Source organism: Pectinophora gossypiella, chromosome 5 (assembly GCF_024362695.1).
Source record: "Pectinophora gossypiella chromosome 5, ilPecGoss1.1, whole genome shotgun sequence".
Classification (NCBI taxonomy): domain Eukaryota; kingdom Metazoa; phylum Arthropoda; class Insecta; order Lepidoptera; family Gelechiidae; genus Pectinophora; species Pectinophora gossypiella.
In genome coordinates, this window is record NC_065408.1 from 5,058,051 (window position 1) to 5,071,115 (window position 13,065).

The 13,065-nt window shown below is 40.2% G+C and overlaps 1 protein-coding gene and 1 long non-coding RNA gene across 3 annotated transcripts in view; both read left to right on the plus strand.

Moving 5' to 3' along the window:
• LOC126366688 (uncharacterized) overlaps window positions 1–13,043 on the plus strand; it is a 207,547-nt gene extending 194,504 nt beyond the window's left edge. For both annotated transcript variants that reach the window (XR_007566382.1, XR_007566383.1), the window contains exon 2: window positions 11,271–13,043. This is a non-coding gene — a long non-coding RNA (uncharacterized LOC126366688). The remainder of the gene's footprint in view (window positions 1–11,270) is intronic.
• LOC126366670 (cyclin-G-associated kinase) overlaps window positions 1–13,043 on the plus strand; it is a 28,079-nt gene extending 15,036 nt beyond the window's left edge. Inside the window, exons 12-20 of the mRNA XM_050009876.1 lie at window positions 144–301; window positions 1,191–1,399; window positions 2,216–2,257; window positions 3,609–3,889; window positions 4,489–4,645; window positions 5,245–5,566; window positions 6,427–6,619; window positions 7,345–7,506; window positions 8,585–13,043. Of these exons, the coding sequence (XP_049865833.1) occupies window positions 144–301; window positions 1,191–1,399; window positions 2,216–2,257; window positions 3,609–3,889; window positions 4,489–4,645; window positions 5,245–5,566; window positions 6,427–6,619; window positions 7,345–7,506; window positions 8,585–8,695 (1,635 nt within the window). The 3' untranslated portion in view covers window positions 8,696–13,043. The remainder of the gene's footprint in view (window positions 1–143; window positions 302–1,190; window positions 1,400–2,215; window positions 2,258–3,608; window positions 3,890–4,488; window positions 4,646–5,244; window positions 5,567–6,426; window positions 6,620–7,344; window positions 7,507–8,584) is intronic.
• Window positions 13,044–13,065: the final 22 nt, after the last annotated feature.

Sequence of the window (13,065 nt, forward strand, 5' to 3'; positions counted from 1 at the left end):
CTAAATCCAAAAAAGTCTTACTTGGACGAAACGTGAACCCGCAGCTCTTGTCAGACACACCACTAGGTCTTCCAGGAGACGCATGGACAGGAGTCCATGCGAAATTCTTCGATCAATCGTCATTAAGCCGACACCTTACACAGGTGACACTACCGCTGGACACGACAGTGGTGGGCGACGTGGTGGTGTCGGTGTACCACGCGCGGCAACAACTCGGCAGGGTCCACTCCGTGCCGATGCTCTCCGTGAGCTTCCACACCGGCTTCTTGTCGCCTCAACAACACGCTTACAAGTTCACTAGGTGAGGTTTATAAACCTATCATGGAAATTATGGTCTTCTTCTTTGCGAGTCGATGGCGATCGATACTAAATTTTTGCTAACCAATAATTGGCCACGCTTACGGCATTGTCAGTGACTCCGTAAAGGCCTTTAATAGTGCAGGTGTTAGGGCACTTAGGACAGCACAAAAGGTGAGCCATAGTTTGTGGTGATAGTCCACACTCGCAATCATCAACCAGGTATCCCCACCTGCAGAGATTATCCCTGCAGCGGCCAACCTGTGTCCGGAGCCTACTTAAGGACTTCCATGTCGGCCACGCTAGATTGCTTCCAGGCGGGAGGCTTTCCGATGGAGCGATAAAAGGGGTGGGAGAACACTTCCGCCGCCAAAGATTTAAGCGGGCTTGGCCAGGTTCGGAATCTAATGGAGCCACCTCTTTAAGGAAGCAGTGACGACTTTTAAGTCTTTGAAGCACCGAAATTTCACCATGCATGATGGTATACTCCTCACACTCCCGGAGAATGAGGTTTTGTAAGTCTCCGTATGACGAAACCTTATTAATTCTTCCAATTTCAGACTTCTAAAGCACCAATTTGTAATCCGAAATTCGACCTGCAGGGCTAACATACGCAACAAATTCAATAAATTTTGTCGATTTCGATAAGTTTGTTGTTTTCCCTAACATGCGTGCCACGTGATTTTGTTCGTATTTTGACAGAACGACATGACTTATTTGGGTTCCAATCGACAAAACGACATAATTATATCGTTAGAATCGATAAAATGACCGTGACAAAATTTTATCACGTTGCGCATGTAATAAAAATTAAAATCTAAAAAGATCTTCCAAAAGAGTTCGTATTTCAACTCTCCAGAACTGTTTCTTCAACCCTCCTTTTTCAACCACAGGTCAGAAATCGACGGCATAGACGAAACTTCACCAGTCAACGACCATTTCTCCAACAACACGTCCGTGGTGATAAGCTTGGTGGTTCAGAATGGGGAGCGTCGCAAGCCGCGCTCCGACATATGGGAGGAAGACCACTCCTTCCCCATCAGAACTCCTGATCTTCTGTTCTCTACTACCCTGGAGAGAGATGAGACTATTGATAACTTTGGTAAGTTTATTTCTTTTTTAAAGATTTTATTTATTATGTTTGGGTAGCTTACAGCCTTTAAAAAAGGGTAGTTGTTTTAAGATATGTCCCTAAAACTGCTAGACCAACCTAATGTATATAAAGCGACTAGGATCTTTTATCACGTGGCCATGATTGGAACTAACGCCGCATCCTATAGGTAGTATTACACTACCCAATACATCGGGCCCGATGCGTCGGGTGTAGGTATAAAATGTAAGGCGAAATCGTGGCCCTCCCGCGGATGAGCTATTACACTGCCCGATCCAGACGCATCGAGCCCGATAGATTGGGTAGTGTAATAAGCCTTTATGGAAACGTAACTTTTGGCAATGAAAAAATGAAGAATGTATGGAGATGGACCACACCAGCGCCCTCCTGTCAGTGTCAATGTCGTCCAAATGCCACAAGATCCTTGTCGACCACTTATTTATTATGGTACATCAACAGCAGACGGGTTAAAAAGGCCACATTGAATCAATCCATCTAAAAAAGCAATATTTCTTTTTGAGATTTCTTGACATTGCGCACTTAGTTTGATATGCGCATCGTTACGATAAATTGCTTTACGTTTTGATAAACTGCTTCGATGTGCTTTTTTAAACCCCCACTACATACAAACATATATATTTATTATTACTTAGAAGTTCTAAGCTAAATAAAGTCTAACGTAATTTATGTAATTATCTAACAGAAAAGTAATATTAATAAAAAAAAAATCTTTTTGGGGCTATACGATATTGTAAGCTGGTTGAATTACATGTATTCGCTACTTTGATGTAATGTTTGTCCACGCAGCTAACCTCCGAAGCGACGCCGGCGCAGCAGCCGCGTCGACAAGTATGTTGTAGTATGAACGTTGTGCACGTAGAATAGATCGTGTCACTAACAGAGAATGTTTCACACTGTAACATTTGTTTATATATCATCCATAACATAATCCGCCTGTCCCACTGCTGCACAGGCCTCCCCTCAATTAACCGGAGAGGGTATGAACATCATATGCGGGTAGGAATGTGCTCAATGGAGCTCCTACATACATCATTCGTACATTTATTTTTGTTTTCAGAAAAATATTTCTAATTTGTTTTTCAGATGGCTGTTTTTTGCATGATCTCACTGAGTGTTTTATTTTTAACATGCATGAAGATACAGTAAGATACAGCAAAAGTGCTATATCGATACCTACCAAATATTAAAAAAAACTACAATATGTGACGTCATAAAAAAGCTATACTGACTGGCATTAGTGCGGATTCGGGCCACCAATTTTAACTCAATTTTACGGGACTAGCTCTATCTCTTTCTTGCGCTTATTGTAAGTGAATGATGGCACTAGTTTAAGATATCAAACTAAAATTTGGTTAAGTTTTTGGGCGCCCGAATAGGCATCATAGTACAACAACCGGCGCTCGACAAATACTTTCTTGTTTTTTTCATAAAATCCCTTTTTTTATATAATAACCATGCATACATACGCTTGTGTGTAGTATTCATTCATAATTATATTATTACAAATTTTCTAAATTAAAAAGACACTTATAGGTATGAAGGTAAAAACAAATATTATGTTGGCCAATCGCGTAATTTACACGTCATAATTTCAATACTAATAAACCTATACTACTTCGAGTACAGTTTCTGCTTACTCCGGTGGGAAACAAGTGTGAGTTTATATACAGGGTGTTATTAACATCGTAACGAATACTCAGGGGGATGATTCAGACCATGATTCTGAGTTAATATCAAGTGGAATTTTTCGTCGCAAAATTCATGTTTTTTTTTATTTATTTTTTAATTATTTTCAATTCTATACTTGATATTAAAGGAAAATTCTACTTGATATTAACTCAGAATAATCAGCTGAATCATCCCCCTCAGTATTCGTTACGATGTCACTTACACCCCACACAAGTACATACGGTAGCCATACAAGTAGGTATGGGTGTTAGTGACACCGTAACGAATACTGAGGGGGATGGTTCAGACCATGATTCTGAGTTGATATCAAGTGGAATTTTCAGTCTGAATATTCCTGAAAATTTTTGTGTTTTTTTTTAATTATTTTCAATTCTATTCATACTTTTGCGACGGAAAATTCCACTTGATATCATCTCAGAATCATGGCCTCAATCACGACTCAAAGTTTTTGTTACGATGTCACTAACACCCTATATGTATGTACTTCCAGTAACAACAGACTACCCCCCGAAAGAAGCGCCGCCTCGCCCCTCGCGCCCGTCCCGGCCCGCGCCGCCGTCGCCGCAGCCGCCGCGCCCTCCCCACGCAGGCGACGGCCCGCCCTCCACCGCGGACTTCCTCAACATCAACTCCCAACAAGACAAACAAGAGAAGCCAGAGAAGAAACTCAAAAGCGAAGACTCGTTTGATTTCTTCGGCATGATGGAGAAGAAAGACGACTTTGGGGACTTCTTGAGCGGTCAGGCGCAAGCTGCTGTTGATAATCCACAGGTGAGTTCAGCAGAGTCCAACACCCGTATTCTAAGGGTGGTATTAATAAACTAATCTCAGCTTCGAGACTGCCCTCAAGATCATGTCCATGTGACAGTTCCTATATAAAAAGAGGGATTTGAGCATGATCTTGAGGGCAGTCTCAGCTGATATTAGTTTATTAATACCACCCTAAGATGTTATCTCCAATCTTTCTCGACTCCGTCCACAGTTGAGTCGACCTCAAGGACTTCCTCGAAATCAGCTCAAAATCGGTAATCTCAGACGGCGCCTCAACCTTAACTCGACTTTAGTATGCCATGACGTCATTATTTTCGTACTATTATGTTGGCAGTATGATATGCTCGACTCCAGCGAGTAAAGTCCTCAAGTCGAGGACATAACGTACTACTTACTAACGTAAGTACGTAGTCGTTATATGAGCCGTGTCAGGGGCCTATGGCGGCTGAATAATATCCCTGACACCAGGTTTGATTAGGTTGGTAATACACCTCACAACCCACACAATAAAGTGTAAGTAAATTGAATGCATAATATCGCATCCCAGACGGTTATTCCCAAGCATTCCTGTGTTCTTGCAATTTTATACCTTTCCGCAGCCATTCACATCGGAGCCTATATTCGGCGACCTGCCGCCGCCGCCGACGGACGCGGGCGCCGCGGCCAGCACCGACCCCAACTTCGACCCCTTCGGCCTCAACGACCCCATGCCCAAGCAGGAGCCGCTGCTCACCCCGCAAATGCTTGTTGATGATGGTAAGTTTTATAATGTCAAACACTGCCCGCGGTCATAGAATATTCTTCACTGAGCCACACCTCGGACACTTCATACAAAACACCTCGGTTTACACAAACACTGCACATCGACGTTATTGTACACGCGTATCTTTGCGTGTGATGTCTGAAGACTAAAATGTGTTCGAGGGGGGTGAGGTAAACCTAGCTCAGAAGCTGATGGAGTTGCCGTTCTGTATGTAGTATTATTCTATGACTGAAGGAAGAAAGTGGCTGATTATCAACGAGGACGTAGTTCCTGCTCCCCGCTCCCCGTTTCAAAAAAGGAAGACTGCATTCAAAATAAGTGTTGTCTAAAGACCGATGCTACGTATAGAACGGCAACTCTCCGCCCTGCATCAGATCGTTTCGGGCGCCGAGCTAGATTTACCTCACCCCCTTTAGGTTTTACTTTAGTCGAAATGACCGTAAGCTGCTAAGAGGTAAGACGGAGCGCGCGCGAACTATGTCTCGCCCGCACCTACGCACACGATAAGAATGATGCTTTTGTGGCTCTCTCTACCCATCCATCATTAGGGATAACGTACTTATGATTATGTTTATCTAACCTTTCATTACAGGTCGGCCACAAAGTACTCCTATAGAACAAACCCAATCGTCAAAGAAAGACCCATTCGCGGACCTTACCCTACTCGGTGCTACCATACCCGGTGCTCAGGGCACCACCAGTCCTACCAACCAGCCACCAGGCGCGGCTAACTCAAGCAGCCAACCAATGGGGGCTAACTCGGCCAGCCAGCCAATGGGAGGGGCTAACTCCGCCAGCCAGCCAATCATAGACGCGATGCTATCCGGAGCCACGCCCAGTACGACCCCACGCGCTTCGCCCGCGCATATGCCGCATACGCCCGCTCGGTCGCCTGCGCATCAACCTGATTACAGGTAAGTTTGCTGAACTGTTTTATGTACGGTTTACATTATAATGTACTATTTTCCACTTATCTGTATCCAAAGCTTGTTCTTTGACGTTATTATATCTACGTACATTACTGGCGTTAGAGTGGGGCTGCACCAAAGCGAATCGACTAATCACCGCGAGGAAAAATCTACACAACCTCTTTACACAGGTTTCCTTTTAGAACGTATGTCAAAAAAAAATCAAAAATATTTATTCTTCAAAATTGGCTTACATAGTTAGCGCTTTTTGAACGCCAAAAATTAAATTACATATTATGAAACTAGCTCTAAAACTACTACCACATCGGAAGCTGTCGGAAAAACGTGGCCACTTCTCCTCTGCTGCTACTGGTGCTCACTAAAACGGGATTTTACGAAATTCAACCCCTGAAGAGGTAACAATGGGTGGAAAAGTGATTAGCCTTATCGCCGTTTATAATAGTTCAGCCAAATGTTAGTGAAAACTGCTCTTAAATTACCTAATAACTCATAAATTAAATGTGTCCTATGCAAACTTATTTTTTAATATAAATCTACATAATTAACATACATACATACATAAACTCACGCCCGTAATCCCAAATGGGGTGGGCAGAGCCACAAGTAATCAAAGACAACTTGCAGCCACTGTTAATACATAATTAAAACACATAATAAAGGGTTCTTACCGCGTTTAAAGTAGGGATATGAGACCCCCCGTAGTCATCCCGTGATCATGGCACTTGCAACAGTGTCGAAATATCGGGAGTCTCATATCCCTACTTTAAACGCAGTAAGAACCCGTTATGTATGTGTTTTAATTATGATAAAAACCGCGTAAACTTAAAACAATATATAATCTACAGTCGATCGCACTTCGATCCGGCTAAGACCCCGGCAGAGGACAAGAGGAAGCCGATGGACGTGTTCGGCGACCTCCTCGGCAGCCAAGGTTACCAGTTCGCCAGGAAGGAGACCGGGCCAAAGACTATGAACGCTATGCGGAAGGAAGAAATGGTCCGAGAAATGGACCCTGAGAAACTTAAGATCCACGAATGGGTGAGTAATGTTTCTGACCATAGCTCTACATAACTATTTATTTATTTATTTCAAATCGGGAAACAAACAGCTTAAATAACAATTTAAAAAATGCAAATAGTTTGTACATTAGCCAATGAAGTCTCAACATAACTAATACATGCATCACTGAGAAATAGACAGAAGCAATAAATAAATTAAGTAAGTAAGTAATCAATACAAAAAAAAACGAAAAAATTCATGTTATTGTAAAAAGTTCTTTTTTGAATTTTGTTTTTTTAAAAAACAAACTTGCCTTCCTGTAGTGGCTTGACTTGCCCGAAGGCATTGACGAGGCCTAAGATGGATTCTTGTCATTTGTTCTCTTCAGCCATAACACCTTGCGACATGCCATATATTCAAATATGTTACGTTGACCTTCAACAAGTTTGTCCATAATTATTACAATCCCGGTAATTAATACATCACGAAAATCACTTTGAGAACCGTAGTTTGGTTATAGGACATTACAGGCTGATCACCTGATTGTCCGAAAGACAGATGATCCGTGCTTCGGAAGGCACGTTAAGCCGTTGGTCCCGGTTACTACTTACTGATGTAAATAGTCCTTACATGAGCCATGTCAGGGGCCTTTGGCGGCTCAATAGTAACTCTGACACCAGAGTTGATGGGGTTGGTAATCCACCTCACAACCCACGCGATAGAAGAAGTTTACGTTAAATAAATGATTCTGATTTTTTCCCCAGACGGAGGGCAAGAAGGCAAACATACGCGCGCTGCTATGCTCGCTACATACAGTTGTATGGGAGGACTGCCGCTGGACCTCTTGCAACATGGCGCAGCTGGTCACCCCGCAAGACGTCAAGCGCAACTACAGGAAGGCCTGTCTCGCCGTGCACCCTGATAAGGTATACATTACATAAACAGTTGAAAGACGCTTTACTTGATAATAAAACACACTGGAGAACTTCCAAGTTTTATTTCATCAAATCGCACAGAAATCGGGCATAGGTTTCACTAGCCTAGTGGTCGTATCAGACTGAACCGTTCTGGGTCGGACACCTGCCTTTTATCAACTTGCCCCTTCCAGCTAGTCACCCTTTCTCACCAGTAACATTTAGTGTTGCCAATATTAATTACACTTTACCCGATGTTTGTGGGTAAAAATGATAGGGTAACTGCTATATAGTTGGGATTATTGTTACACAACCTATGTCAATCTCGCTTCAAAACCCCGATACCGACCCCGCCGGCGTGGTCGACGGCTTCCCTCATTAAGCTTATCGCTATCGGCCCACTAGGGTCGATTGTTTTTCTTTTTTTAATATAATCCTCTCAGACGACTGTAGGCACCCTCATTCAAGGCGTGTTGTCTTAAATTTTGTACAAGGTGCGAGCTCTCAGCGATCCCCATTTGTCCGGCCAAATAGCTACACAAATAATATCACAAGCTATTGACCGCCGTTCGCGTCTATTGATCGACGGCGGTGACATTACCCATAATTTATCTTTGACCTCGGAAATTACCCTATTATATGTTGTTATACCCTATTTAACGTAGCACGATTAGAATAAGAGCAGGACAGAGATATAGCACATCACTTAGTAAGAAAGGGACGAGAGATATGCTACTCTAATCATGCTACGTTAAATATGGTATAACAACATTATAATAATAATAGTATAGTAAGAGTTTCCGAGGTCAAAGATAAATTATGATATTCAGATTTTTACTAAAGATCTAAAGGTGTCCAAAACCGTTTTCATTTTCTATTTAACTTATTTCTGAATTTTAATACAGGAAAATGTAATAAGTACGACATTTTGTCACGGTTTTCTATGACGTCACAGGTTGCTTTTTCATACATCCATAGTGATTTCGTGTTTTGACGTTTAATAAAAAGTAACTGATTTGACTAGTTGGAAAGTATTTTATTAAAAATTAGTAATGTAAGATTTCTGACAAATTCAATTTTTGAATTCCAGCAAATGGGCACCCCTAACGAGAACATAGCGAAGATGATTTTCATGGAGTTAAACAACGCTTGGAGCGACTTTGAAAACGACGCCAAACAACAAAACTTGTTCCAGTCGTAGCCCCAGTAACTATACCACGTAGCTATATTACCATATTGGTGCTGATTCCGGTACACACCATCTAAGCTTATTTGAAGTTATATCTGTCCTTTTCTTATCCTCCGAAAAGGAAAAGGCCGGGTAATCGACAAGCAGAAATCTAAAATTTTACATTGATCAATAACCCAACAGAATTTAGTTGACAGCACACTTCGAACGGGTCGCATACCAGTGAAATACCTATTTGATTCGCCCGGGTTATTCATTCATTTACTCATTCTTCCTAAAATTAACATCTGCCAATCATCCGTCCCTTTCCTTTTCGGCGGATAAGAAAACGACGGGTATAACTTAAAGTAAAATTAGGAGATGTCTGTAGGAATCGGGGCCATTATTGCTTTGATAGACATTTCCATAAACCTACCTACTCATGCGAGTTAAATTAACACCTCTCTAGACTGCAACCCTCTTCATGTACCCCGCGCGTCAGTTCGCGTTCATATTGTGAGCTCTGTACCACACACGCACACTATAAAGCCCGACCGAAAATTTTAAAATCTTCGCCATTTACCGGTAAAAAAAGAATTATCTGTTTCTAATTCCCGTTATTACGGACCCTTCGTATAGCTCGGTAACTTTCCGCCCCGCCCCAATTCGTATAGAGCGCTGACTTCACCCCCTCTAGGTTTTGTTTTAAATAGCCGCTAAGGATTAAGGGGGAGAACGCGCAGACTGTGTCTCGCTTACACTTAAGCTTTAAGCGGCAGACGGTATGATTTTTTAATAGTCTGCGAGCTTAGCACCGTAAGCGCGCGACACTTTCTCGCCTCGACATACGTCACCCGTCATAGAAGAGACAGATGATCTCTGTCGCGGCGAGAAAGAGTCGCGTGCTTACGGTGCTAGGCCCGCTTGTGTGTGAGATATGACTAAAAATATGATCACATCGAATTCATGGCAAGGTTTTTATATTTCTGAACAGGCTAATACATGGCTACGTCGTCAAAGTGAGGTTAAATTGGCTCGCACGAGTTACACATCGATAAACGAGGTCCATGTTATTTTTATTATTATTGCAAATGTTAAATTAAAATTGGTAAAAGTCAGGAACTTTGGAATAAATTGCTCTTAGGACAGCGTACAAAACATGTCAATCTGACAGACCGAGTACTTTAGTTCTGGTTCAAACAAAAATGTCGCTTAGTACGATCTTTTAGACAATACCCTATTAACAGCATAAGTTTATTTTTTTGATCGTCATTGGTAGAGATACACCTGAGAAGTAGAAAAACGTGAAACATCCACAAAACGACATTCCAAATAATAATAAAAAAAAAATAATTCTTTCCACATACTGAACCTTCGAAACAAATGTTCACCTTTCAATACTTTTGATAACCGTGTAAATTGGGCAACCGTATATAAAAGTACATTTTAGAAACGAATATAATATACGTCCACAGCATTGAAAGGATTAAAAGTTTTCCGGGGATAAAACCTAGAATCTGTCAAAATTGACAAAATTTAAGAACAATTTAAGAATTCAAAAGTAGCAGCACCTGATGGGAGAAATCGACAGTTTTTATCCTTTGCGCTTTGTGGATGCTTTTAAGATTGAAAATGTTTTGAATTCGATTTAAACTGGTCTACGTTTTTATACATGTAGATGAACGAAAGTTAGTGAAATGCGGGAAATATTTGCAAATATATTTTTTCCTGCACCAATAAACCCACGTGCCCTGGAATATATTTTTCCTTCCATATACAGGACCTTGTAAATAGACTGGTTTGCCTTTCGTGTGGGAAAATCCGACAATCCATTTATGTCAAAAAACTAACAAGCGGACCCCGGAAAAAAACGGGATCAACGCAAAGTAGCTGATGTAGTAACATAATATTTAATTGGTTTCTAATCGAGTTTTAAATTATTTTTTTTATTTTAACCATTTTATGCAGTTAAAGATATATAAATGTACTTGTAAATTGAAATGTATTCGGTGATTGGTGGAAGTGGTGCACATAACGTAGTTTGTTGGCATTTCCCGGCTATTATAATAAAGTTGAAGCTTACATATGTAGTTATTATCCGTAGTAATAAACAATATATAATATCCGAAAGTTATCCCGGAAGTATTAATAGAATATTTAAAATTATTTTGTCTATTGGTGAATTAAGATTTGGCGTCTGTGTGTAAGAAATAGTCCCATTATTATAACATCATCACTGGGACGAATAAGGTAGTGAGAAATAAAACAAATAAAGTTAATGAAAATATAAATAATGATGTATAAATGAGGCTTCCTTTTTATTTATCAGACTTCATATTTTATGTCATCGTTGAAGCAGCTTATTTACTGGTTCGCTGATGAACAGAGGTAGATGACGTCGGTGTACTGTGAAAACCTCTTTTTGCTAGTTGTTATTGAAATTTTCGGGTTGAAAACCTCTTTCGCTAACACAGTTGGCTCAACCATTACAGTCGATACGGCTCCCCATCTATCACGTTGGTCTAACAGAAAGCTCGATGAGACGTGGGTACATAGTCCATCTTATGGTGGATGCACCTCTGACTACCCGGCCGTATATAGTCGTGAGCTTATGTTAAGACCTCAGGATCCGTAGATTCATTTCAATAAAAGGGCTTATTACACCTACCTGTTTGACAGGCTAGCTGCGTTAAGGTCATAGTGGTTACCATGGTTACTCCCCACTAACTCCCGTTTCCTTATCAGATAGTGTAGTCTAATAGCAAATCGGCGGGGCGTAACCATGGTAACCGCGATCTAGAACGAGTTGGTGGGGAGTAACCATGGTAACTACCCGTGACCTTGACGCATCTAGCCTGTCGGACAGGTAGGTGTAATAAGCCTAAAGAGAGAGAGAGATGTGTTCTGTGTGCTCAATAAAGTATTATTATTATTGAGTTAAAAACAATACTTGTGCCATCTATGGTTTCGACTAAGAAGGTCGTGAAATAAATGATAAATAATTTATAAACTTGGATGTCTATAAAAAAATTTAGAATTTGGTTACCCTCACGAGGTTTTCACATTAAACCAACGACGTAGGAAGTATTCCCATCGTGTTTCGAGATTCCGTTTTTAAATCATATTTAGAAGAACCACTGTGTGCAGTGGAACAAATTTATTATGTTCTCATCGTAGTGGAACATACTATAGGAATACTTCAAATACAATAACGAAGTTCACTACAAATGCAATATGTTAATGTAATAGTTTTCTTAGCGCTTCTACGAAACTTGGTGTTATTAATTATAATGTGTAATTTTAGCGATTGAGAGCTTATGATTGGGTTAAGTTGTACATTCCTAACGTAGGCGTAATCGTAAATACTGGATACTTAAATTTATATTTTAGTAATATTTTTTTACTTTGCAGACACCCAGTCAGAAGTGAATAAATCTTTATTGTGGACCGATTTATATAAGAATTTTTACTTCGTAATTTTAGTACAAAATGTAAGTCTCGACTTAGGTTAGGCTAACATCGGTTCCAATTCTGGCATACACAAACTTAATTTTAATTTAGTCAGTTCCGAAACTAGCTCTCTCTTTCTTGCACTTATTGTAAGTAAAGAACAGCACTATTTTTTAAAACGGCTAAACCAAATTAAAGTTAAGTTCGCCAGAATCAGCACCATAATTACAGATTTATTTGTTTGAGAAATCAAGAGGATTTAAACAGGGGGGTAAAAAAGGCCATATCGGAGCAATTCGTCTATAAAAAGCAATATTGCTATTTGACATTTGGTTGCATTACTCACTTACTTTTATATGCGCAAATGTCAAATTGCAATATTGCTTTTTTAGATGAATTGCTTCGATGTGGCCTTTTTAACCCCTCAGGTCACTTTGAAACAATTCATCTAAAAAAGCAATTGATATTGCGCACTTACTTTTATATTTGCGCAAATGTCAAATTGCTTTTTTAGATGAATTGCTAATGTGGGCTTTTTAGACCCCAGTATACTATCATGATTTTGTATCAGTATGCATCCGATAAATAAATAGCCATATAATAATATTCGTCAGTCGTTTAGTACGCATTATTTACATAAAATAGCTTTATTGTGGCTCTGGTGACCACATAGGGATAGGAACGTGGCTTTATTTATGTTTGTATATAAATTAATCTTTATTCAACTTCTGCCTGGACGTTATTTTATCAGTCGTGCAATTATTGTTCCTCATTTTACTTATTTCCGTAGCTAAGGCCTATGAATGCGTTAGAACGGTTGGTTAGGCCAGTGATTTCAATGTATGTGTTACAATACTGTGTATATTTTGCTTGAAGATAGATTATGTCCATATAAATAACAAATTGTTCAAAAATAAATATTGCAAGATGATACCTGTTTTTGATTTATATAT